The sequence below is a fragment of the Varroa destructor genome, unplaced genomic scaffold, assembly GCF_002443255.2.
Source record: "Varroa destructor unplaced genomic scaffold, Vdes_3.0 BEIS01000004.1, whole genome shotgun sequence".
NCBI lineage: Eukaryota > Metazoa > Arthropoda > Arachnida > Mesostigmata > Varroidae > Varroa > Varroa destructor.
In genome coordinates this window covers 40,094,960-40,122,562 of record NW_019211457.1, presented here as the reverse complement: position 1 = coordinate 40,122,562, position 27,603 = coordinate 40,094,960, and the positions used below count along the sequence as shown (strand labels likewise).

The following is a 27,603-nucleotide window of genomic DNA, read 5'->3' as shown; positions in this document are numbered from 1 at the left end:
GATTACTTAAATTTTAGGTAATAATAATAATTACGATTATTATTATTACTTTTTATATGTTTCTTTTTGTTACGATTGTTATATGTTGAAGTGATACACAACTGTGAATAATTGATGTTTTCCGCCTCCTAAATCACTAACGAGCTAATACCCTATACTTAACCACAGTATCAGTTCCTATTGGTATCAGTAAGGGGCGTGAGAAACTTACCTTTTCCCTCGTTGTGTACTATATCGATGTGTGTGTGTTTAAAAAAATTTCTTTTTTAATTAAGATAGGTCTGCAATTATATAATCAATAAGCAAGGAGGCAATTATGAAATAACCTTACCATTACAAGTGTATTATTGGCTGACCAATTTTAATTAAGTTCATCAGGTAACGAAGTAGCTTTGCTAAGCTCGCTCTCAATGATTTATGAGACCCTATAAAACTTAACAATGACCTTTACGATCATTGTTATTAGACGCCTAACATTAGATTATGTATTTTTCAAGCGCCGACGACAGTTCGAAGTGATCAGTCGAAAACGACAGTGGACTCCTCTGGAAGAACATCCCTCTACCCACAGACGCCTGAGTAACGCATGAACTAGCCTGGATATAATTAACATCAAAATGACAGCTAACGGCTGTTTAGCCGACTCAATTTTTGTATTTTTTCCTGACATTTCGAGTTGACACATTTTATTCTAATTGGAGTTATCCCTTCTGTTAGTCAGGTATAGCGATAGGCAAGTAGCGAAGCCAAGCAGTGGATGCAGTCATAGACATCTGGCCTATGATGTTCATAGGCTCCTTCCGGATAGAAGTGTCTACCGGTAACGTGATAATTAAGGGGACCTAATTTCAGAATATATATATCGAAAAAGGTGAAAAAAGACATTAACTGAATATTGAAGCAGGGTATCGAAAATTCCGGCGCCTGACTATCATGGTTTGTCTCATAGTATTCTCGTAGCTACCGGCCAGTCTTTTTTGGCGATGCCGGCCCGAACTTATTACCACAATGCTTAGAGCACCTGAAGGAATACCAAAGACGGTCTGTGTTTTCTGCTCGCCCAACTGCGTTTGGTACGTGTTAAAGCGATTTTTTTTAGAAATAATATTCTAATTGGCTTATATTTAGAAATTTACCTTATTTAATATAACGTAAAAGGCGCCTAACTAATTCCGATAATAGCAATACTTGTGTGGGATAGGTAACGACCCACTGCGTATGCGGGCTCGGTCTAGGCGGCTAGAATATTATGGGGGAAAATTTCTACCCAGAGCTTGGAGTTGTGCTCATTTTAAGCACCTTGACTGAAAGGAATGGGTCTATTAGCCGACCCCAGGCAAGAAGCAACCCCTGACAATGCTATCTTCAATGGAAAGTGTTCCATTGTTTGTCGACTAGTTTGAGACCATGTTCAGGTCCTCTCATCCTTAACAATAGCCATTTATTTATATTACGTTCCCAGTTCATCCCGGCGCTCGTTCATTGAAATACTCGTATTATGACGGAGTTCACCGAATAGCTAAAAGGTCAGATGCTGAACATCAGATTTCCTTTAAATGCCTTATTCGAACCCAGTAGAGGCTTTGTGTCGAGCCCTTAATCCGATGCAACATGTTACACTACAAACAAGACGAATCTCAAATTAAGGGCCCGCCTGAGGTCCAGGAATAACGATACTCACACTAATCGGACTACAGTTAGAACTTTCAGTAGGGAAAGTCCTTCAGACTATACCGATTCCGAGAACTCGCTCACACAATAATGATCATAGTAATAACCAAAAGCGTTATAAAGAAATAGGGCTAGCCGGGTTCTGTTCGATCCACGATTTCCACCATAAACCAGAACACAATGGATAAATATTTTTTTTTTTCCTTTTCGCCAATAGTAAAGCAAAGTTTGCTTTGTATGCATCACTTCACTGGCTGCATCTGTTTGATATAGAATAGATATAGAGTAGTAAACACTGAATTGGATTGAGTAGAATGGAAGGGGGAGCCGACGGTCAGCAATACGATGGGACCAAAGGAAGAAATAGCCTAGATACGAAAGCAAATGAATCATGAAGCTTGATCACAATGGAAAGCGGAGAAATGCAGGAAACGGATAGTAGATTTATATATTTGACGGGCGAGCCTCGACGTCCAAGTTGCTTGCTGAAAGAGATCGGAGGGGGATCATTGTTTCGAGTCTCGAAAATACACTATTTTTGTGTAAAAAACAAACCTTATATTTGCATATCGAAAAATTAAAGCAAACATTTTTGATAGTTTCAAATAGTACTACTAAGCTAAGCGTACGCCGATGGCGTTCTGCCGTTTCTACGGCAATACTGGCAATACCCTCTTGCCATACTGTAAAACCCCCACGATCTCCGGGCGAAAAATTATGAAGAAAACAAGTGACCTTTGCATTCTCTCATTGGAACTAAATCAATATTATTAAAAAGCTCTCTAAAAAGAAAGTATCTAAGAAGTATTAGAAGAAGAAGAAACAGATGACAATCTGATAGTGCAACAATCGGGTTTCCCCGATTGTTGCACTTGCCATTCCAAGTTCTCTCAACTTTTGCCAAGTAGGTAAGACGTAGGTGGTCTGGCATCGCCATGCTGGAAAACGACGTCTTTCTGTTGGCTTATATGTCATAATCTTGTTGGCAGTCTTTGGCTTTACCTTTGACCACGAAGTATACATATTTTTTTGGTTTCGTTTTTTATTTGCAGACAATTATCTCATGTAATACATTTTTCATTACCCGTGATAAATTGTTTTTAAGATACGATCGAATACATCTTTTGTTCGTCTTCATTCATGTGGCACATAAATATTGAATCCTATTTGCTTTCAAACTATTTGGCAGTGAATGTCTAATTTTTGTTGAATCCATGACTATTCACAGGTCGGCCTTGCTAAACTCTTGATAATAATTTCAGCAACTTTTTCCATAATTTATTGACTGCTAGGGAAGCATCTTGTACATCGAAATTCCGAGAACAAAAAGCGGCACAACTATCTTTGGGTCTTTTCTTCCAATCTTGGACAACAAGAGTTTTTTTTTCTGGGCCGGGGCAGAATTTTTGCCCTACTATAGTTTGCTAAAACCTTAGTTATCTTTAGGGCGCCTTATCCTAAGCTTTAATAGAGAATTTCTAAAAATTTTAATATTGCTGCTGCCGCCACATCTCAGCTTTCAAAGGACATCGACTTCGACCCGATACGACTTCTATTACGTAAAATATGTGATTTAGATTGATTCTGGCCAACATCATGGCCAGTATTTTTTTGACAGAGTAAGTTTCGAGAATAGGATCGCTGCAAACGCGTTTGTGACGTATATTAGAATGGCGTCAAAGGAAAATGCAGAATGCTTTTAGAAGGTCCGAATAGTTAGGAATTCTAAAATTTCTTTTTTTTAACAAGTTTTTTTTTTAAATCAAACCGCAGATCTAGCGAAGATGATCCTAGCATTGCTGCTTACGAAGCGAAAAATAAATTTGAAGACGCGTAAAAATAACGCATGGTAAACGAAGTCAATTAAAGACGCATTTACTAAAAGGAAACAGAAAATGAAAAAAATATATAAAGATAAATGTGTCGATAGTCTAGAAAAGGATGTAACTATATTTTTGCGGAGCGCGAAGAAGGAACTTTTGTCAATATTACCAACGAATAATCATTATTTCTCATGTATGGAAAAACACCTCAATTAATAAGAACCTTACTGGTAATCAAAGAAACTATTGCTCCCTTAAAGCCGTTGTCGCTAAATCAGTAAAACATATTAGTTAATGCGACTACTATAATAAAACATGGACGGTGTGCTTAAAGTAGGGAAATTGAGCACTATTATTCGTTCGTATTGTTCTAAATTAACAATGGAAGGCCATAATCAAACCAGGGCGTAATAAAAAAAATTGCCAAGAGGCTCCGAACTGTGGAAGCCCTGAGTGGCCTCGAAACGATGCTATGTCTTCGAAAATCCACGATGACGATTGCCATTGTTCTGTTATCTTGGGCATCAATATAATACATTGTCATTAGTAGTTATACCAGAGCAACTATATGTAGCGTAAATGGAAAAAATGAGTTGTTAGTCCTTATTTAAATAAGCTAAAGCAGGCATGAGGTAAGAACAAGGCACTAAATAAGGCTATCCAGAAGAAGACAAACATCACAAGAAGTGATTTGGTTAGTCTTCTGGGAAACGATCCACGATTGCGATGAAGATGTGAATGTTTCGTAGACGAAAAACAAATAGTAAATAACCGTAAATACAAGTAAACAAAGCTACAATTAAAAAGGTCAAAGAGAAAAAACATGACTCACAACCACATATAAACAATGAGAGGTTGTTAATTAGTAGAGATTACCGTGCGAAAATCAATGGAGATTGATCTTGCAATGTAGTATGCCAGATCAGTCCACCCACCGATCTGGTTTTAACGTAAACACTCATCGCGCTGATCTATTTCATATATTTTGGTCAGAGGCACATTTGAAAGCAACGGCTCATAAATAATGGAGCGCTCCTGTAAAATCGAAAACAAAGTGAATGACCGTTGATCTCTGTTATTTGTCAGCCTTAACGAAGTTTTGCCTCCGTTAGAGAATGATGAACTGGGTGAGAGGACACTTCACTAAATAATAGAATAATAATAATAGGAGGGCGTGACTATATGCGTATGAGTTCCAGCGTACGCACCTCACGGCTTCGGTAGTAGCAAAGCTGAGAGACTCCAACGTCGAAGGTCCTGAAGAAGTCGAGCATTGGCTAAGGGAGAATAATTTAATATGCGAAGCCTCACACGAACAACAACTAACCGAAGTAACGAGTTTACTGCTAAAGACAAAACACGTCGGCAGCGGTAACAACCAAAACGTACCAGCTAGTTAAATCGAGAAATAGTGGCTGACACCAAGAACAAAACACCTTAATTGGTATCAAAAGATTAGCAGCTGAGGTCGAGATGTATACATATGTAGATCTTAAAGTAACAAACGTTTATCCATATACCATTAATAGATAATAATAAATAAATAATAAAAAAAAAAACGATAGCACGATATTCGAGTAACGTCCCAGGGTGTTGGGGATCAAATCTGCAAACGTGTGACTTACTTCATTCTAGATCAATCCCATTTAACTCTGGAGAAAACATGCGTTATATCGTAGCGAAACGGAGAAAGACCACTTTAACAGGATCGCTATATGTATTATGGAAACCTTAATTTGGTCCGGTCGATTGCAGGCGCTCGCTTGCGTTCATTACCGGTAATGTTTTCGTTCCCTAAGTGGGTAACTGCGATCAACAACTCAGCGATACCTATTAATTATAGTATGATGATGAGCCATGTCGTTCTTGCAGTGCCTTCTACACGAACAGCAACTGATAAAGAACACCGCGGTAGGAACCGATGTTCGGTACTGTTGTTATTGTTGTTATGAACTGACGTCCATAATAGAAACAAAACAGCAAAGACGTTGACGTCAATCGAGGGTTTCGTACTGAATCGAGACTACCATGACTAATCATTTTGTTACGTGCGTGTGACTCACGTACACAGAAATGACGTGTAGTCTGTTAGATTAATAGTAGACAGCATCCGCCCCGCTTTGGTCGAGCAACGTAAAACGATCTTCATAAATTTTTAGCTCCATAGTCGGGACTAGGTTTTAGTTTTTTTTTTTTTTTTTTTTTTTTTTTTTTTGGTTATTTTTAACGCTTCCGACCATTTTTACTGTGCGAGTTTTTGTTCGAAATTACCTATTCGGTGTAATACTAAGGAGCGGGACCCACTAGAAAGTCTAGCCGAAGTGGGCTTCACTGAACTTAGCTGAAATTTTTCCAACAGACCCATCAAACGGCATTTGCGAAAGCTGAAATATGAACGAGCGATTGCCACATGTTTACGGTTACTACGGCACCGCACTCCAGGCGACGCACATTAGCGATTCAAATTTGTCTATTCGTTGTGAAGGACGATGAAATATCTGAGAACGAAGCATAAAAATCACTTTAGGGTTATTGGGACTTGGCCGTCGTGACTCGTTTGTATCAAACAGCTTGACAACACGGTGTGTCCACATGAACACTTTTTGTCTTAGAAAATACACATAATAATAATAATACTTGGTGCATATATAGCATTTTAAGTTCATAATGTATAATTTAAGTAGTTTATTTCATTTTTCGACGCACTTTCGATTATTATCTTTATATAGATAAGTTTCGAAGTCATCTATTATGTAGAATCAAGAATTTGCTCTCATGCGAAGTCTAACTGGAACGGGCCTCGGGTTTGTCCAACACTTACGAACACACAACTCAAGATGCGGCATAGAAATCTAAAAAGTAACTATTAACATTGTTTTTCGTTTATTCTTTATTTTTCTGATCATCAATATATAGTAACTATTTCTGCTAGGGTTAAGATCTGATCCAGTGTGCCAGCATGGTCGTTATTTTTGGTCACCATGGCAACGAACTCACAGAGGCGCATTGGCTACCCAGATCACGTCGTTCATTATATGAATAGTCGAAAATGCAGATCCTTGAGTGAACGACCTTTTACAACATATTAAGTCAATCGCCTAACCTAGAAACGTTTTCGCTTTGTCTCGCTTGTTCCCTTCCCCTACGACAGAGTTCGGTACGTCTGTCTAGCGTTGCTTCCAGGACCTGTCATGGTGGACCAAGCTGTTTAGGCTCGTTTGACTTGAAGCAACGTGGCTGAAACTTGATTTACCTGCACTGTTTAGCCGAGATCGACGACGGAATACTTCAGCCGCTCCCGTTTTCAGAGGTCAGTTTGTATGCTAGTAAACGAATATATATATATATATATATTCGTTAAAACGTCTCGAAAGAAGTCAGCTTACAGTTTGCTTACGCATTAGCATTATAGTTACACTATTTTTTAAATAAAATAAAATAAACACACATTTGTGAGAAATATTTCTCTCAGTACCTACTGCCTTAGATTTAAGTGGACTTCGATTATAGCCCCGGGCATATTAATAGTCGTATCCTAGCCTCATATCAAATCGCCTATAGAATTAAGCTGTTAGCATCATTCAGCTGAGTCAGCAGCATTCTCCCTAGGATCACCAATAAGCCGCGCGACAGCCCATAAATTAAGAGATGCTATGCAACGTGATGTTCGCTAAATGTCGAACAAACAACAACGGATACTTTTAAGTTCTATCTCATTGTCTTCATCGCGAAAATTACATGACGTTAAGCTACTAACTATGAAAATTTAAAAAACTGGTACACCATATTGTCACACACATGCGTCCAGTTAACCCAAAATCAAATTGGGCAATATATATAATCCCGAAAGGTTTAAGAAACCCATCTCTACACCACTTCTAGAATGGACAGCTGTACATCCAAGTATGGAATTAAGTTACACCGTCTATAAGAAGGGACGCTACGCTTGAAAATATTAGCAAATAAGTTACGCGAGATAACTTTAATAAAATGCTTCCCTATAATCCTGTGCAAAATGCCTCCTTTCACTAAGTCTAACACGAGGCGGTCGGTTCGATACTATGAATATATAGATAGATAGATAGGATAAGATCTCCGTGGTTGAAACACCATAAGTTATCAGGGTTCATCGTCGTCCAGTCCCGTGACGTTGACTAAATGATTCTGTAATATCTTATATTGTACATTTCATATTTTACAGGCTGGCGTCAGAGAGATTGTCATCATTTGACTGTAGTGCGACTATGTACTTGTCCTTCTAAAACGAAGCTAAACAGATACCAGAGTAACATTTTTGGCACATGGACGGTCATAATGCTTGTTAAGAGAGAATAGTTGCCAGTCCTCCTCGCCTATATTCAGCGTACGTCGAGAAGTGCCTAGAAAAATCAACTATCTCATCTTGATTTATCTCTAGCCGCCTAGTTTCTTTCTGACATATTACTGCAAAACATGAAAACATCTTGTCCTTTTTAAATTTAGCTTCCCTAGGCTGGACGGCTGTATCAATGCACCCATTAAAGTGAAATCCTAAAATACTTCGGTGCGCACACGGTACGACCATTGGAAATGCTACCATTACGCAGATATGCGCCTTCATTGTGGCTTATACTGTAAATGACCTAAACCATTTACTATTTCATATTCCCAGATACTTAGAAATATCTACAAATCAATTTGTCAAGACAGATTTACGCACTAATTATAACTTACTCAATGGCTAAGGTCCTTAACACAGACCTAGCTATACGCACCTTAACTGTAGGTTTTGTGCATGATGAAAAACGATGTAGCACTCGAGAGCATTGAGAATGCTTAGCGTCTCCTTAGGCGATAAGCACAAGAATATAAGGTTTACATTTTAAGAGGCAAATACTCTGAGGTAATGGATTAAGGTATTCTAAGTTTTCCTATAACTCCGTATCACCGTTCAAAGAAATCAGGAAGAGCGCTGCATTAAAAAAAAAAATGATCGTTACTTGAGAACGAGTAATTGCAACGAATGTTGAATTAAAAGATATACTAACTGTTGGATATGGCACGCTTTCAACTACAAACATATTTCGTATAAACTTAAACCATATTATCTTCCCATCTTCTTCCCAGTTTATGTGTCGCAATAGTTTTACTAGACTGAAGTTTTAGTATGCAATGTAATATTATAGCAATAGGTCGATTGCGCGTCACAATAAAAGTGTGGAAAAAAAACGTGTAACGTGTACTACGCGGCCTTTGTAGTGGACACTAACGGCCCAATAGCCGTGCAGCCGTCAGCAAAATGCTAAATACATAGCACAATATACCGTGTAGCAAATTGAAGAACGTCTGTACTCAAACTTCTACTTAGAACCTTTTGTAAATCGAAACGTCTGGAGAGCGAAGCAAACACAAAAACAACTTTATGGTTTACTGAAAGCTCTGTAGTCAATTTTTATCGAGAGTATCAAAGAGATTGACAGAACACATTGAGCAGTGGCAGCAACAGGGTAACAAGCTGTATGCTTACAAATGATCAGTGATTAATCGAGATGATTGATTCTTCGAACGTTAATTGTTTGATTAACTCTATGAGCTAAAAGCAGGCAATTGAAGTCAATTATAACTAGACCGGCTCAGTTTTCAAACCGAACCTGCACTATATTCGAAAAAAAACCGCGCAAGGCAATAACCTCTGCTGCGAAATAAGGTGATCAGTTCCATTCGGTGACAGAAATAAACCTTAGCTTGGCTTAGGCTTCGGCGCATATACATGCGGTACGTCATAATTTTTAAAGTATCACGTCACTGGCTATTCGTGGTTTAGTTGTTCCACGCTGAGCGAAAGGTATACGTATCCATACATACAGAAACGTGCTTGCATTGATGAACCAGCCCAGCGGAGTTTCAAACCATCAGAGTAAAAAAGATCTAAAATCCTTGCACTCCTAGATGCCGTGCAAGAAAAACGAAGCTTAATAATGGGGTCAGCGCTCTCTATATAGCACATGAATCCTAAAAATATAGTATACACGCATGCGCACACGAAAACGATTTTCTCGAAGATGCATTCGCGATCTAACCTTGCAGGTAAATTCAGGTTCTATTTTAGCTGCAGCAATTTAAGCATACTCCTCTCGAAGTTTAACTCTTTTGCCAACTTGTATTGTCTTAGCCTCAGTCAGGTAGCAACATCAAATATGTAGAAATAGTACTATAAGAATAGATGTCGACGGCATGTGCTTAAGGGTGACGAATATATTTGCGTTCTTGTGAAAGAACAATAACCGACCAGGTCCTTAAAGTCAAGCACGCTAATTGCTTTTTTTGTTGTTTATTCCCATCATCCTTCCTGTTATCGTTGTTGCTGTTCTTCTTATTCTCTATAGTCACTTTTGCTACCAGAACAACAACAACAACAATTTTTCGCTATGTTGTGCGCAAGCAGACAAGCCATTGCCTGTCTGTCTTCACCAGAAATTGCCCTCCGACAGTGAAACGACAAGGCACGCGCAATTTTCTCACTTCCGATGATTGCGTCGGACCCTCGGCACTGATGGCAACGCATGGACGGGGAACAATTTTAACAAGACCACAACAGCAGAGACAGCTGAAGTTGCGGTAGCAGCAGCCCAACAAGGAGAAGCATGCACGAGCCCACAGCGAAAAGACATTTATCTGTCTCACGGCGGATGCTTGTTGCGAGTATTTTTTTCGAGGTGCGTTACACAGGGAAAACACACTTGGTCCCGCCTCAATTGCCTATCGATACCGCTTACGACTTAAATGACCAATAGAAAGATCAAAACGATCATCTAGCCGATTGTCGAACGGCCAGCAACAACGCCAACAATGGCTGGAGTCGAGCCCATTGAAGGAAACGCAATCAACTGTAATTGAATCTGGTATATATCCGTTCGATTCCGGTGGCTCGTTCTTGGGCAGATGCAGTATTGTCTTGAACACACGTCGACTATAAACGTTTACTGTATTATAGCCTGGTGCAATTTTTGCTTTGGAGTGACAGTGTCAAAAATCTAAGCTCCCGGGACAATTTACAACGTTTATGTATTACAACAGGAGTATACTCATGTGTATCTCTGTGAGCTACCGTTGTATCCATCTGTCGCTACCCTTTGCCATGTTAGACAATTCAATTAACCATCTCTTTGGCCATTTTTTAACAACACACAAAACGCAGTCAAATACTACTGACGAAATAGAAGATAATGAATTTTCCAGGTCCCTAGAAAAACATCGCTCGATGTTGAGCTACGATACTTTTATGTCGGAAATAAGCGCCTGCTAAAAAGACGTATTTTGGCCTTTTAACAACTAGAAGTACTGAAAAAATAGGCCTATAAATCGTCAGCGCTATTAACAGTGCAAAAATCGGGACAAACCAACGTGGCAAAAAAATACTCCGTAAAATACTCGCGGCCCCGGAAGACGAGTCGCTATTAACCAACCGATTCGTCAATAACGAAAGACAATTATTTTCCTTTACAATGACAGAGATAATTCTTCTAAGGCCTATACGCTAGATAAAAAGTCTTTGTACAGAAAGCATTCATTCACCTGGGTGAAAATCGAGTTTCCATTTTTTTGGAACGTTCCCTGTAAACGGATTTACGTCCCTTTGCGCGAGTCACCCCACACATGCCTATGCTTGATTTCGTTTCATGGCACATAAGGATCAAGTCTCAATAAGCGTGATCTCGCAAAAAATATCTATTTTTTCTCTACAACAATGTTTCTTTCAGGTGTGTAATAGAATGCAAGGGATGACGATTTTCTCCATTATAGCAAAATATTTTCAGCACTTACAACTCATATGCCCAGATTGGTTATCGGTAGGTTTTCCTTCAAAACCGTTCATCGGGTTTGTAATATAGATCTGTTTGTCAGTGACATTGTTTCGCAAGCTTCTCTGCATGTGCTACTTAAGTATGTAGATTTATAAAAATAAACCAATAAACATATTTAATCCGTCATTCTGACTTTTTTTTGACTTATTACACCATTGACTCCAAGGAACGGGAGGAGGACGGTAGAGAAAGACCGAGAAGTAAGCGTCTAAACCCTTTATAGAACAGAGTAGATTAATTATATCGGCGTTGGTTTGAAAGGACCGTGAAGACGCGCAGAGAGCGCCCGCAAAAGAAAAAGCTCAAATCTTTATAAAACAAATTTTCCGTCGACTTTGTAAAGTAAACCCAACATCCGTTACAATCGTCTTTTCTTTGAAACTTTCCATATCACAATAAAAAAAAAATCACCAATTTACTATTTACTACTAGATTTACGATTCTGTTATTCTGGCCGAACTTGAGCTTGGTCGGAAAAGGATTTTTTTAATATTTTAGTTTTAATTCATTAATCATTTGAAATGTACTAATTTATTAGTCATTTAAAATGTACTAATTTATTAGTCATTTAAAATGTACTAATTTATTAATCATTTAAAATGTACTAATTTATTAATCATTTAAAATTCGCCAACTGAACGCACAGGTAGGGGCTAGAAATGGTTGTGTCACCATATACATGAGTCACGTGTCAAGCGTCCTATTACTAGTTTTTTTTTGTGATTTTAATAGATCTGAGAGAAGGAGTCCATTAAAGCAGAAGTTATGCTCTTTTCCAGGAAAGTTTTCCGGGACGACAGATCAATGATAACTTCATCCTTATCGTCCTTTAACGTATGTGCGTGCTTTAAATAGAATAACAACAGATTAGCCCGACTGTACTTCGACTTGCACGTTGACGCCCCCGACTGGTCACCGCCATAGGAACCTGTAAACGGAGCGTCGCTATCAATCGTGAAGAGAAACGCTAACAGCGAGCAGGAAATTCTACGTACACGAATGCATTTTTGCCTACGAGTACGAGTCCACACCCCAATCTATGATTTACTGATATCAGCCGTGGGCTATCAAGGTGTTTCATTAAACAGATTACTTATCGATCGACAGCACCTTGCTATATGACTAGCTATGACCAGCACAGAACTTTCTCACCCAACATTCAACTGTTACCTACGACAGCGCTTAAACGTAGATAGTAAATTCGGAGAATGGAACGTAAAGGTCTCACCGTGGGCTATTTTTGACGTCTTACGGATGCAACTACAGTCCAGCTCTGCCAAGACGGTCGGGATTAGGTGATTTGCATTATCGCCATACACGAAGCAATCGTCAGAATCGGCCCTGCCGATACAGCCACCTTCTTCCTCACTATACGCGGTGGTTATACTGTACGCAGAACTTTTCGATGCTGGTTCCCTTTCTGCACTGCGGCCCTTAAATGAAACAGATCGGTAGCCAATGACGGCCGATGTCTCCTGGTCTGTATATTCGTCATCGGAATCTGCATTTAATTCGTCATTATAATCACCTGTTGTTGAGCTGTACCTGTACGGTGTCGTTCGCATGTTTGACTGCAGTCCGGTTGAGCGATATCGAAAAGAGCATCTACTTTGTTTTCTTGTGTCCTGCGGCAGGTCAGACTTTAGCTGAGACTGCTTGGCTACCGGTTTTCTATGGCATTGTGCTATAGTTTCTGCAGGACATTTCTCAATGGTAACATTCCCACCACGGAGCTCACGACGATTCGTTAATCTTTCGTCATTTGGTGACTGACCGATATGGCGCTCGCTAGTTCCTTTGTACTTTGTGTTCACTGACGATGAATTTTGTTGGTCCTGCTCTTCTGAGATGGAACGTTCATCCGCTTTTCTGCGAACTTCTTTACTATGGCTGATATTTGCGTCGTACTTACTTGCCGTTAACCACGCTTGACCGTCACTGTTCGAACTTGAAGATACCAATGTCGTTATAATTGAACTAGAATCTTGAACGTTTGAGCTATTAGGTTTACAAACTGCACTTCGTTGTGAGCGTTTGAGGTCGCACATAGAAGACATCGTTGTGGGTACAGGATACAAACCGAGATAGTAAACTTTGTCGTTTGTAGGAAAAAAATGTATTTTTAAAAACTGAAATCTCTATAAATTACTTTATAAATTATATAAATATGGATACATACACTATGTTATTTAAGTTCGCTTCAATTCAGTGCAACGTAAAGTGTTCTGATATAAACTTTTTAGTAATACTAGCATGTTTGTTTACCTAATAACTACATCTTTTACAATTTCGACTTTGATATGTTGGGAGATCGGTAATGTTTACCCACTATACTTCGACTAAGCGAGAAAACGTAATTCACAGCGAGGGCATTGAAGTTTCTACATATTCTTAGCTGAAATTTTATAGGTATAAAGAGCATTAGTGTAACCCATTGAGCTAGAACCGCTTACCTAATTAAAAAGCTTTCTTTCTATTTTATCGTGACGTACTACCCTCTGCGTACTAAACTAAGAGAGATTCCATGAACGCGCGAACGCTATAAGTAAACTCGTCAATTGAGATTAGTCATTCACGTACCAGTCAGCCAGCCAGCCAGCCGGCTAGCCAGACACTTCAGAAAAAAGGCAATGAATCAGAGATTTGCATACGCTTGTGAGCGTCACGTTTATCTAGCACGTTCATCGTGCAGCTGTGACAACAATAGTTCCACATAGTCGCCTAGTTTCGAATAGCGTTCATTTGAGCTTTTGCGTAAACACGTTTACACTGAGGCATAAGCAACCTGTCTGACGGCTAGCAAAGCACACCTCACTGAAGAAGGAACAGAGAATCCTCTTGACAGGGTAAAGGCTCAAAGGTCCTTAAAATTCCAAGTGTTCTTCGAGAAACGAGATTTATAAATAGCTTTTCAAAAAAGGTAGAGTTGAATTTGCATAGCGTTTATCCTTTGGAACATTTATATAAAATAAAGCTTCACAGATAATAAGTTGAAAGTTGCTTATGAAATGCAAGACACCACTTAGTTATCCGTAGATCAAAGAGAGACAAAGCAGAACATTCATAGACATTTGTAACCGTAAGTTGAATTAGCAGGCACATTGAACATCTGTTGGATTAGCAGAGGATCAATATAGAATGTCTGAGCTAATGAATAAAACAGCACCTGGACCGTAGGAGCTATTGTCCGATGTATTTGTTACCATCCTCGTGGAAGTCAACGAAGACTAAGGGAATAATCAATATTCTATCTCACGCTTGGCAAATAAATTGTAAACATGTTCTCGGGACCTTTCAGTAGTGATCTCTGACTGCTGTAGCAATTCAATCTCTTAATTTTCGCTATTTAAGAAAAAACAACAAAAAACCTGAAGGATGACGGTGTAGCTTCAGCGGCCGCCGTTTAGGTAGCATTTTCATTGGTAACAGTTAACAATACTGCAGATATTACCAATAATACACATACATAAGTGCACGCGGTTTAATTCATCTAACTTCAAACTTTCTAAAAGAGATAAATATGTCAACGCTGAAGGAGTTTATGGCAATAGACAGACCTAATTTATCGTAGACAGCATCATAACAGCCGTAAACGGTAATTATGATTGCTTTACAAAGTTCTTCCATATCTAATTGTTAACCATAATTAACCACGAAATTGTAGTACGAATTCGTTAAATAGAGATTCACAGCTAAATGGAAGTCAACACCCCTTCATTTACCAAAGCTTTCTTGCTAAAATTTTGCAATTATACGTAGTGATTTCCAAGGCCTCTATGAAATTACTAAGTACCAACTAATCCGTCGAGCAACTACTTAGGTTAGCTGCTAAAAGATCAATCAGACGCATCAAATAATATTATCTTTGAATGAAGCTTATGAAGTACATTAGAAACCATGCCGTGTTGCTTTTTGACCCAAAAAAATCAAAATTAAGTCAGTCGGGACAGTCTCGTTTCTCCAATTTCATGCCGTCATACGATTTTCAAAAACCGTAAGAATTTCCGATCTGAACTTTTTCAGATCATGACAGAACGCATATTAAATATATTAAATCACTTAAAACCCAAAATATTATATAAAAAAAAAAAAAAAACGTTTGTTCACCCCTACATCTGTCCTTGGAGCTCATTGAGCAGTGGGTAAGCACTGAGTGAATGCTTCCCTGCATGCACGGTACTAAATTACAGAGATACCTGCTCGATCGAATATGAAAGGCACTTTTTGTAGTTATTATTTGTGAGGCATACGTGGAAGAAAAGTTATTAAACTTTGCGCGGCAATTTTGAAAAAGATTGCGTTGCTTACAAGAGCATTCACTAGGTGGGGCCTGGTGGTTCGCGATTGACGAATAGCGGGTATGTCTAGGTCGTAGCGAACGCAGAAGGTATCACGACTGTAAGAGACCAACGAGTAGGAGCAGATCTGAAAAAACAGCTTGTTTCAACAGGAAAAAATTCTAGTTAAAAGTTGCCATTCAAGAAAGGCTCAACTCAAGCTAAGCTGGCTAGCTGAGGTAAAGCAGCATGTGTTAGCCTGAAAAACTGAATGACGATTTTTTTTTTTAGAAAAAAGTAAGCATAATGTTTTGACACTTTTTTTACATGATGTCTGCAATCTGGTTTGAACATCTACGTCGTTTTGCCTGTGTTATGCTAGGGTTATTAACAAGTCTTTGACCTTACGTAGCAGAGATCGTACGAATTTCCTGGTATCAAAATGTTCCGTCCCACGTTTACCTGACTTGCGTCAATCGTTCATACTCTTAGAGTACATGTCATGATACAGGACACTTGCAGTTACCACGCATTGATGTTGCAGATCCTATGAAGGCCACAATCTGCCACCATGCATTCCCGTGGCCTTCTAGAATGCGAACAGAGGTTAATACATGTTTTATTAAGAATACTGGCTTCTTGTTTGGCTATACAGTATAGAAGACCTCTCTCACAAATGTTGTGAAAATCACCAGCCGTTTGACGTACGATGTCAAGGTAGGTTTCACCGTGGCCCGAGATCACCATGCGCGCCTCCGAAACTCCCAGTCTATTCTTCTTTCCAGTCTCCGCGTACACCTCCCACTGAAAAGGCGCAAACGACCGTGGCAAAAGAGAACTGGCAAAAATCAAGTCTGGGATCAGAAACACATCGAAGGGAATAAGAGTAATGATCATGTTATTTAGGTGCCATAGTTGTTTGATTACTTGTAGGTAATGTAAAGCAAAGTCAAATAATTAAAAAAAACTAATCGGCGTATAGGCTTCTACGCTACCCTAATGGAGTAAGTATAGGTTGATGTAAAACATTGCATACTTTTCTTCTATAGCAATGTAATTTGAAAGAAAGAAAGAAATTCAATATGTTGGAAGTGTTAAGAAATCAGAAAGCAACTATGTATGAATGTGTCACGCTAACAAATTTCCAAGCAAATAAGAGAGCAAACACGACTAGAAACCAATAAGGAGAACCTTTTTATGATCCTCGTTCCCAGTTCACTGTTTTTTTCTCTATAGCTCAAATCTTGCTTTATTTCGTATGTACAATGCTGCTACCAACGAATTACATAACTATGTCTTGGCGCTCAACTCTTGCGAAGCTTTCTAGCAATAGACGTTATGAGCTCATTCCCTTTTCACGTTCTCTCTCAGCATTCAAGGTGCTATTAGTTCTGAAGAAAGAATCACACAACTTAGGTTGTAACTTAAACAAAATGAAGCAGATCCTTCAAGCGATAAACTGTGGCGCATTTGATATAATTATTCATTGACTATCGGGCATTGTTTATTCGACATGTCATCCAGCAGATCTGCAATAAAATTAAGTAAATGCAACAAGCTTGACCTGAAGGAAGTAAAGCAGGTGACATGAGAAACGCGCAAGAAAAGATAGCACTGATCGGAACGAACTAACTAAGCTAAACCTATGTATCGTATACGATTTTTTTTTCATAAAACAGCCTAATTTATAGCTACTAAACACGAAAGGATCTTGAAACCTGAACCTACTTCTATTTGGGTATTCTAACCACAGGCTTCAATAATATGTTGGTTTTCACCAACAATCAATGTAATGTAAATGCGCCTGTTAAGTCTTCAACTTTTTCGTAACTCGTTATAGAGGAGCAAATCATTACTTTCCGACACTCGTGATAATATTATCATCATAGGTCGACTATTCTTTTTGGTATCTGCGTTTCTTTTTAGCTTAGAATTCACAATAGATTCTTTGGCCTTTGAGCCACAATACGAAAAACCTTCCTAGCTTTGCTTCATTCTTTCTATATCATAAGACTGAACTTCTCACATAATCATTGCTGAGACTGTATGGCTACTGATACTTTAGGTTACGGTAATCCTGAATAAGGACACGAAAACAACTTGTGCCTCTCCTACAAGGTTTTTAATGAAATCTTTAAAGCTCAACTGATCGCGTAAGTTTAATTAACGAGATTAAAACGTTTATAAATCTTGAAGTTATTCTAATAATTTATTGACCCAAGGGCTACAGAAACAAGGAGCTCCGAATCAATATTTTGTTGACTATTCGTAAAAAGTTGTAGTTTGAAACAACCTAGCGAAACTCTTCCATTCAATCGGATCTGAAGCTAATTCTAGATCTAATATACGCATCAGATATCATACATACGATTATAATTTACCTAACTACAATTTATACTGCTTCATAGACACATGTGGTGATACAGAAAGATCGTAAATTTAAACTTAATTCCTGTAAAATTTAACATGTTCTTTCACTATTAAGAGACTGACATCATAACATATTTGCAGTCGATATATATTCATGTATCAAAGTTATAAAATGGATAATTTTAAATAAGGATGGCTAACAGTAAATAAGTATCAGGATCACTTCTTCTCACAACAAATAAAACTCGTTTAACGAAAAAGTTGTAAATTAAGTTCTTTTAAATGAAACATAATTAAAGTTGATATCAAGCTGGCGTCCGCCGCATATATTAACGCTAAAACATACAACGTCCTGTAATTGTTTACACGACGTTGTGTGTTCTAGATCAGATTATACATATATATGTATAATATAGAACATACAGGAACAATGGAAATGTATTTTTAACTATGATCAATTCATTCTAGAAACTATGTAATCTGAACCACGGTTGCCTCGTGCCGATATTTCCAAATCGAAGATGTGCTCATCCGGTATAGAATTGTAATGCGTACTCAAAGTTATTCGAGATATTTCGTAACGCGCGTTTTACCCTCAATGGGCCCTGCATTCTCTTCTTTTAGTTTCAGGGTGCGGTGCATCAGCTCTCTAATGCACCGAGGCCCTAGAAGAAGCGCTGTCTGTTCGGAAGTCTCTAAACGAAGTACCTGATCTTTTCCACCGTTTTTTCCAAGACATTAATAGCAATCGCCGTCGACAGAAGCAAAATGGCGACACGCATTTCCACACTGCTTCCACCTATTTCTTGTCAGAAAAAATTATCCTTATTATTAGTATTATTTTTATAATTTGAGCCGCTGCCTGAATACTATCGATTAATGTTTTTTCTCTAGTGTCTCACTGTCGATTCGATAAAAAATCTCTTTATGGATGAAAACGGACTAGACTATACGAAGAAATCGTTTGTGCAAAAGACAATGTTCCAAACAATAAATTACCGTTTTTTCCGTCATGGAAACGCTAACACCATTGTCGATGTCTTTACCGCGCGGCATCCTCTTCTTGCGACCTTGTGTTAGGAACATCCACAAAATTTGGCCACGATTTTTGGCTAGTCTACTTATCTGCAATATATAGCATAAAGCAGGTTGCAGAGAACTAAAAAAGGAGATTGGGACAAGCTTTGATCCAAAGATAATTTTATACGGATGGAGAACAAAAACACGCAGTAAATACCCGACTATGGTTCCATCGTATAGTCGTTTGGGTTATATAGGAGAGGCAGTACGGGCGGGTTGTAATAAGAAGAGCCTTTCCGTTGTACAAAACCTTTGCACAAATATCGACAGCATTCCACGGCCAAAGTCGGGCTTACAACCCAGAAAAAGAGACGTGTACATCGATATCTGTTTGTGGAGTACAGTTTTTCAAATCCGTAGCTGTTTGCTTACGAATGGACGATCCGATCTAACAAGATCATCTAAAAATTCCGAAAAGTTGTTTTTAAGCGTTCTTATGTTCTTAACCGCGTTCCGTGTTGCCAATCCTATAAGCGTCCTGAAACGAACTTCAATTCACTATGGAGAAAACTGACCCACATTTAAACGAGAACAAAAAAGAAATAGAAGCTTTGGATTCTAACCATCACAGTAGGAACTTCTACTTTGTGGAAGAAGGCTTTTCTTTAGGGGAAATTTAACTACATTCACTAGAAATCGTTGTTTCCTTAATGCGATCCCCTCTTCTCACTCCACGGTGAAGAAGACTACCGCTCGTAGTATCGTATCACTCGAAGCAGTCTCCGAAAAGCGACTCAGAATAGCCTAAGAATTGATGGTTTTGATGATTTGCCGAACTGCCGTGGTACGTTAGTCAATATAAGGGGGTATCCCTGCCTCGGGTATGATGAGCTAGCGGAAAGGCGTGAACCACCTAAGGCGCAAACATGTTTTCACTCGTTTTGCCTGCACCTGCATGATTTCCACCGTAGAGTCTGTAGAGAACCGAGATCACACGGGCTTGACGATGCATGCACATGTTTCAAACGCGGGGAAATTGTGATAGATATCATGCTGCTCGTAGCCTCCTGGTATCATCTTAAGCACATCTGGCAAATTTCTTGAATTCATTTTATAGACTTAAGAAGAGTCGTATCACCCATATGATGCAAAGCGTGTCAATTGTCCCATCCATTTTGGAATATCGTGTTGTTGATGACCTTTGACTACTAGAAAAGGTGTATACAAAGTGAAATTTGACGTTGTCAATAGTCCCAAAGACCCCGTGAAAACAATAAGAAATAGTCGGTACTGTTATTTGCTTTTTATTATTATTTGCAATTTAACTCGTTACATTGGGACGATTGAAATCACCGAATTTTTGCGAGGTGCCTTTGTGCTCTGACACAATGATTGCCTGCGTATACTAAGGACATACCATTAATAACGGTAATCGGCCATAGAGGCCTAAATAAATGAGGATAAATTAGGCAAATACGTGATCACTTACGAGTAACAGTTCTGAACCGTTAATATATATAAATGATAGCCATCTATCATTTAACATTCATCTATACTGGATGAATATTTATACGGAAGCTTAGTCAATAACAGTGTACATTGATCAATCAGATATGCTGTTTTATTTAATAATCTCTGGCAGCTGTACTACCCTTCAAGTGTTTCCGTAATGAATCGTCGTCGACTTTCGTCGAAGTTCACTTGAACTTTCTGCTAAACTTGATCTCGAAAATGACGGTACCATTGTGGCCAAAAAAGCACGAACTGTTTTCGTAACCTTCTTACTGTTATCTCTTTATGTACTGCCTGTATAAATACGACAATACTATTCGTATTATAGTGCGTGCTTTGCTAAGTTCATGTTCAATATCTTGTGCAGTCAGAAAAATTATAAGAGGGCTTACGGCCTCTATTAGTAACCCATCACTGGAGATTTACAACCTATTTAGCTGTATTTGGGTCGCACACAGTGAATTTCCTCTTTTGGTGAACCCTGGTATCGCCGACATAGACGGCACTGTAAAGGTCGTCTCGGTATCGTTCAACCATTGATCTTTATAGCTTTTGTGAAAAAGCTGGTCCTAACCTATGTAGCGATACTCGTAACGACGGTCGTTTGTCAAACAGTCGTTTTAGTTAAGCGCGCCCCAATTATTAGTAATACCGGTGCAGATCTCGATGAGTGGTGATAAATTATCATGTAATACTAAAATACTTCTCTCCTTAAAACATGTATATTTCGAACTTCGTAAATCGACTTATATAGAATAGAATATCCTGTTGTACATATGCATCCGGTTGTGCAAACCATCATTCAATAATTTTGGCGAAGTCCAAAAAATATTTTTTAATTATACACAAACTAGAAATTCATCCCGGAGATAAAATTAAATACACTGGTATACTCCAATGATCTACGTGTACTATGTTATTGATAAAATTTTAGAAAATTAAAAAAATAGATTAATGAGCCATGTGTTCTGCTTGTACCAAAAATGCGAAAATGTTACTGCACTTTAGGTTAATTATGTTTTAATAAAAATAGAAAAAAATTCTATTTGCAACTATTTCATTTCCAAACCTTATCTTCCAAACCGAAACTCACTCGTAGGCCACAATCCATATCCTTTTTTAGGCTTTTAAAGGCTTCTAGCTTGCATAACAAAGCGATCAAAAAACCGAGATAAAAAAAACTCTAAATATTAATTCGAATAATGCTGTCTAAACATAGCGCTTAGTTAAGCTGTAGTTAACATGCTTTGTAAGTGAATTTCGTTTGCCTTAATACCCGAGTGGCATAATAGAATCGACACTCGAGAAAGGTCGTACGTGACCCTCAAGCCCTCACCTTCACCCGAATAGAAGAACAGTTAACAGACGACGACATCTCATATACAAGCATCAAATTAGTTCCCACAACACAGGCATATCATTAAATAACCAAGCTTGATATTTAGAGCTTAAGAAAATCTTCATACAACCCCTTATAAAGGAGAACGAATGTCTGGCATGGCTTACCGTAAAACTTATTGAAAAAAATTGTGATTTACAACTTGAATTGAGAAAATTTAATTTAATAAATAACTCTGAATGTTACAGAATTATTTTTTGGCTATTATTTTGTTCATTTCTACTGGGCCGTAGTGAAAGAATGATTCCGGTAATCTACTCTGTATTTTTGGAAAGCATAAAGGGTTAGTATTCTCGGTGTGTAACGACTCGAACTGATTTAATATGCCTACATCTTAGTAAATTAATGATTGCGAAGTTATCCTAATTGACAAAAACGTTTTTTAGGGCTGCAAGAAAGTCACTTTATAAACAATACTGTTAGAGGTGGGAATTCTTTTGTCCATATAAGGATTCGCTCTAGTTTATACTTCAGCGTGCGTAAACGGTTACTATGCCTTTTTATAGGCATGTTGGAAAAAAGTTCAGTAAGACCCATCGCAAATTATGCCTAATGGCATAAGTATTGGGCGTAAAAGAGAATACCTTAACGTCTGTTCTTGTACATTAAGAAATGTGAGCAAAAAATAAGCGTTATATAGAGCCGCAGTAACAAGCAAGGTTTTGGTAAGAGATGCATACTCTGAGCAAAAACTTGCTTACGATTATAGATTATAGAACTTTGCACTGCGAGAGATTTTTAGACATAACTACAATTTTTGAGAAATGCGTACGTTTGACGTCGAAACTTAGCAGGGAAGCTAATCTCACATTGAGAGCAAACCAATGGCAACAGTGTGCGAAGGGCCTCCGGTTTCTCTTCAGTATATCACTGATGGCCATTATTGCAACAGGTCGTAATCAAAGTCTTAACGCGATGCCATACTTCTTGGGGTCGACCATTTTTCCTAGTTTCTGATATGCATCCGAAAATTACTATGGACAGTATGATGAATTGTTAAAAAAACTCGAAACTTCCGATCCTTTCGCTTTGCACTTGTATTCCTTGTCTCGAATCAATAAACGTAGCCTAGCCAGAGTCCTGTTCCCGGTCTTCTTCGTGGAGTTTGTGAACAAATAGTGATCGATACACCGACGTTTCCGCCTGATCGCTTCGGCCCGTTCTCCACGACTGACTCCTTAGTCCCGCAATTATTTGTATACACATGTATGCCCCAAATGTCATGCTCCGTCGGTCACAACCGGTAAGGTGATGTCTTTTAGGAGTCTTTTGCGGCGAATAAAATGAATATAAACGATATACACTAGACATAAAGCAGCATTGGTTTTCTTACCGCCGTTGGAATACAGCCAACTCTGAGTTAGGAGGCTTCATCATTTACCCTTCTTGTTTTCACCCGACCGAAACTCTCTTTCGTTTACTTGCTGGCTCGCACACCACCGGTCTGTTAGAAACATTACGAATCGTCTCTGCGCAAATATTCTTTATTCTCAAAGGCGCCCAAACACTGACGAGTCTGACTGCGGCAACTTTTCTATCGTCGATACAGCCATTCTACAAAATTGGGGTTGTCACGTAGACGACAAGTAGCTGTAAGGAAGAAGAAGGAATACGGGGGTGTCTATTGCGGTTTCAATGGAACCGCGTGCGCTGAATGCCAGCTGCACGATGGGGTATGCTCAGCGCTGGAAATCTTACCGAGAAAGAAACACCCTGCCATTGTATCTAGAAGTGTGTGTGCAATATTTGGGTACCAATTCCGAAGGCTTCCGTTTTCTTGACCAGTACGTGCGTTAGTCGTGCTATAGATGGGTATGCAGAACGAAACAGAACACACTGGAAAACCATGCACGCATCAAAACATAGAAAGACACCCGTCGAATGCTATATGAAATGCGGTGACGGTTGCTAGTCACTTTTGGTTAAATTCATACCTCACAACAAGCGGATACAACAAACAGTAGCGTTTAGCTGGCGAACAAGAACAGTTTTTGGGCGTATATCGCCTGTGATGGGTGCCATCAGTGTTACGTAGGAAAAGTCGAGTCAAACAAAATTTACTTCAAACAATGAAATATAGCTTGCTAGAATAGAAACTATCTAAACTAGTTTGGAAACATTTCACCAAGCTTAACTAACGGTAAGATGGGATAAAAAAATATTGTGCTACTATGCCAATAATATTTTATAAATGAAGATATACAACAATATGACTCATTGTAGTTAATCATTCGTTCATCATAAAGTTCTCTCTAGGTAATCTCTAGTGATATGTACGACGAAAAATAATCTTCATGTTTCATGATGTTTCCGAAAAATAACTTCCGGACCACTACTTTTAACGAGATTATTGTACCTGAAATAGTTCTTATCACCCATTCAGCATTTTCCTCCAGAAGCTACTTCTTTGGGTTGTAGCAGCTTCCCAGGTATCAGGACAGAATTTCCACATACAAAATAGGAGTTGGAACTTAAATAAATACCTATTAGCTAAGTGTTAGGGCAATATGATCGCGTCCAAAAGTTACTTGAGTTCTAACCCATCCCTTCATTTAGAGTTCCCTGCATTTCAGTCGATGTTGTTGCATTGAGTAAATATATCTCACAAATTTCTTGGCTTTTATTCGTCGCGCTCTATGCCGACTGGAGAAACGATTGACATTTTGATTGTGTCGAGAACCAACAGTACGTGTAGAGAAATTAACTCACCAGTTATCCTTTAAGGGGCAGTTTCAGTAGTTTTGATAACTGCAACCCTAGAATGACAATCTTTTTTAACTAACCTACACGACGGCGATTGATTGCAGGAATAGGTTTTCATCAAAGAATTAGATTTGTCTAGATATAAAAGTAGACATACCTGAGGATGGATCGTTTTATTGGCCTATTATTTCAAGTAATATCGTAAAGGACATGTGAACTACGCGAGGATATTTTCATACACTTTGTAAAATAATCTGAAGCATTAATATATCTAACTATATATTAGAACTGATCATAATTCAGCCCTCTCACTGAAGTAGAAAAATGTATTAAGCCAAGTTTTGTACACTGTAATGAGTACATAAATTTCAGCTATATGGCGAAGACTTAGGCCTTTTTTGCTACTACTGCTACTTCTCTCTCTACATCTAAAAATAACTAATGTTTTAAGATGAGAATAAGTCTAATCGATAATGGAAACCGATTAATTAGATGTTGATTCTCTATCACAGAACCCATCGCTTGCATTAGGCAAATCCTAAGATAATCGTGGCACGGGTTTATACAATCTCACAAAAAGGCAAGACGATCCGCTGACTGGTAAGCAAAAGTACTCGAAAAGAAACAGACAAAATGCCAACGCTGCATGATCGTGCCTCACCGTAGCTTGAAGCATAGTAAATCGTATGCTCTTGATAGTCCATCTACCTCTGAAGTCTGCCAATAATAAGAACCATGGCGACAACATTGCAGCATTCAAGCAGGCAGACACAGCCAATGAAAAGGGAAAGCTACTGCAGCAGCTCTAAAGAATCTGGCGACAGTCGATGCCGGCGGCTTCACCTATAGAGTAAACAAACATACAGAGACCGATCGGAAAATTTGGTCGATACCGAAAGTTGAGTCTACGGTAGACGCTAAATAAACGAAGACAGATGGAACATTCCAAGAGCAGCTATTAGGTCGAGTCCGAAGTGCAGTTTCCAAAAGCCTAGCTTAGTTTGAGCGAAGGACTACTGGTGAAATGGACTGGGTCGACGAACGTCCGCAGCCCAATAACAACAAAGCGAAGATCATTTATCATGTAGACTTGTGAGTATGTGAGGAAGGAACTAACAATTGCCATACAATTTTTACTTTGCAAGACGTTATATTCGAAGATCGATCGAATAGAGAAACCCCAGCACAAATCGAAAACTGGACAGCTTGGTCAGCAAGAGCGACCGGTAAGACAGATCGTTCACGTAAATACATTTCAACAGTTTGCGTACTTTCTACTATTACTATTTCGCATCTCAGAGTACGAAATATATTTTCAGGTCTATAAGCTAGACATCGGAACCGAGTGGCTATAGCCTTTCACGAGCATAGATCAGCAGCCGGACTCATGTGCATTGTTATTAATTGAGAGTATGCTTCTCCTTTTTTAATTTGAAGATCAGTCTTTCTTAGCATGAATTTTACAATGGAGAGAGCCTTTGTCACACTAAGCCTAGCTATAAAAAATCACAATTGATTATCTTGCCATTTTCGAGATTATACGGCCCCGGGACGTAAAATAGATATGAACTTTGCTTACTCTATGCGTAAGGATAGACAGCAGAATTTAGGAATAGAACATCGCCAAATGAGATCGGCCAAAAAAGGCATTCATATCGCAACCAAACTGAGTCTCTCTACAAAAATCAGTACATGCCTTATTTATTGCAACGTATACATTATATAGATAGAGACAGCAGCAATATATGATATAGTCTTCATAATACGTGCAGGCGGGAAGCCACTGCAGCAGTGCAGCAAAGAATTTAACAAATCATTATCTTTTCAAATACCTTCAAGTTACTTTACTTTATAAAGCTTTTTAATGCCAGTCGCCCTGGTACTGGTCAGATTTTTCTCTAACCAAAAAGGAAAATACCATAATAACACAGGTTGATGAATGTTACTTATAGTTGACAAGATAACTCCTTTCAACTTCAGAAATATTACAATATGTAACAACATTCAATCCCAATTGTATCAACGTCATGACCAGTCGGCCTATCGGAGAAATATAATTGTATCCGTACATTCTGCCTGCTAATCAGAGAATAATCAGATATACAATTTGGTATGTTGAGTTATTGAACTTGGTAATACCTTGTGACTATTAATAAGCAGTTGATTCATATACGAAATGAGATGCACTGTTAATTTTACGTCTCAAAGCCAATTAAATTATACCTGCCCATTGAGGAGTAAACGAAATAGTACTAAAAGGGTATGAAATTCCCCCTAAAAGAATCACGCCAAAAAAAATCGTAGTGGGGCCAACGTGAAGATTGTAAACTCTACCTCTGAATGTTGCTCAGTGCTATAATCCCTCTACGAAAATCGAAAGTTCGAATGAGCCAGTTGCTGGAAGCCCGCTTCGCATAAAATGTACTTTGCAATAAATTACGAAATAATCCTATCTTCTAGCGTTACTGACATTTTTTAAAAGTACGTTGTTATGTTAAATTACAGTTTGTGGTTCTTTTGCCGTCTTGCGTGTCGCCTTGGCCAAAGGTTTGATCGGTGGCTTCGCGGGTGACCACAGCATTGCGGGTACCGCAAAAACCGCTTCTGTATCGTGCTTCAAGTAATCGGTAATTTTCACTGCATTTGTAGCCCGTCTTAACCCGCCAAGACGGTATCATTTAGTAAGGATGTATTCATTTCAGTCAAATACGCCCCATAATATGGCGAGGCCACAATGGCGGATTATGGTGGAATAAGTATTTCACGAATCGTGTAACACTACGAAGCTAGGTAGCTTTCGCATCTAGTCTGCGTCTAGGTCGCATCGGCTCATCGGGGCAGCATAATGGTAGTCCATAAGACAGTCAAAGGTATCATGAGACATTCAAAGGCATTGGGAGGTGTTCGGGACTTGGCGTAGTCGTATGAATAAGAAAAAACGAATATTACCCAAATTCAACATAAGCAATGCATTGCGTTCACTA

The 27,603-nt window shown here is 38.7% G+C and overlaps 1 protein-coding gene and 1 long non-coding RNA gene across 6 annotated transcripts; one reads left to right on the top strand and one right to left on the bottom strand.

Annotated features, from left to right (window-relative positions):
• Positions 1-900: 900 nt before the first annotated feature.
• LOC147756194 (uncharacterized) lies at positions 901-11,464 on the top strand. Of its 3 annotated transcripts, none has more exons than XR_015326046.1 (3): positions 901-1,073; positions 6,646-6,804; positions 9,860-11,464. It is a non-coding gene; the product is annotated as an uncharacterized LOC147756194 (long non-coding RNA). The 3 variants fall into 3 exon arrangements; XR_015326047.1 differs by lacking the exon at positions 901-1,073 and adding an exon at positions 5,795-6,353; XR_015326045.1 differs by lacking the exon at positions 901-1,073 and having other exon boundaries at positions 6,503-6,804.
• A 466-nt stretch (positions 11,465-11,930) lies between these two features.
• Positions 11,931-14,629, bottom strand: LOC111249419 (uncharacterized). Of its 3 annotated transcripts, none has more exons than XM_086986509.1 (3): positions 13,919-14,629; positions 12,567-13,430; positions 11,931-12,266 (listed from the first exon to the last, which is right to left on the bottom strand). In XM_086986509.1, the coding sequence occupies exons 2-3, from the start codon at positions 13,393-13,395 to the stop codon at positions 12,064-12,066; spliced, it is 1,032 nt and encodes a 343-aa protein (XP_086842635.1). In that variant the 5' UTR covers positions 13,396-13,430; positions 13,919-14,629; the 3' UTR covers positions 11,931-12,063. The 3 variants fall into 3 exon arrangements, with proteins under 3 accessions (XP_086842635.1, XP_086842636.1, XP_022659003.1); XM_086986510.1 differs by having other exon boundaries at positions 12,567-13,285; positions 13,919-14,626; XM_022803268.2 differs by lacking the exon at positions 13,919-14,629 and having other exon boundaries at positions 12,567-13,778.
• Between the last annotated feature and the right edge of the window lie 12,974 nt (positions 14,630-27,603).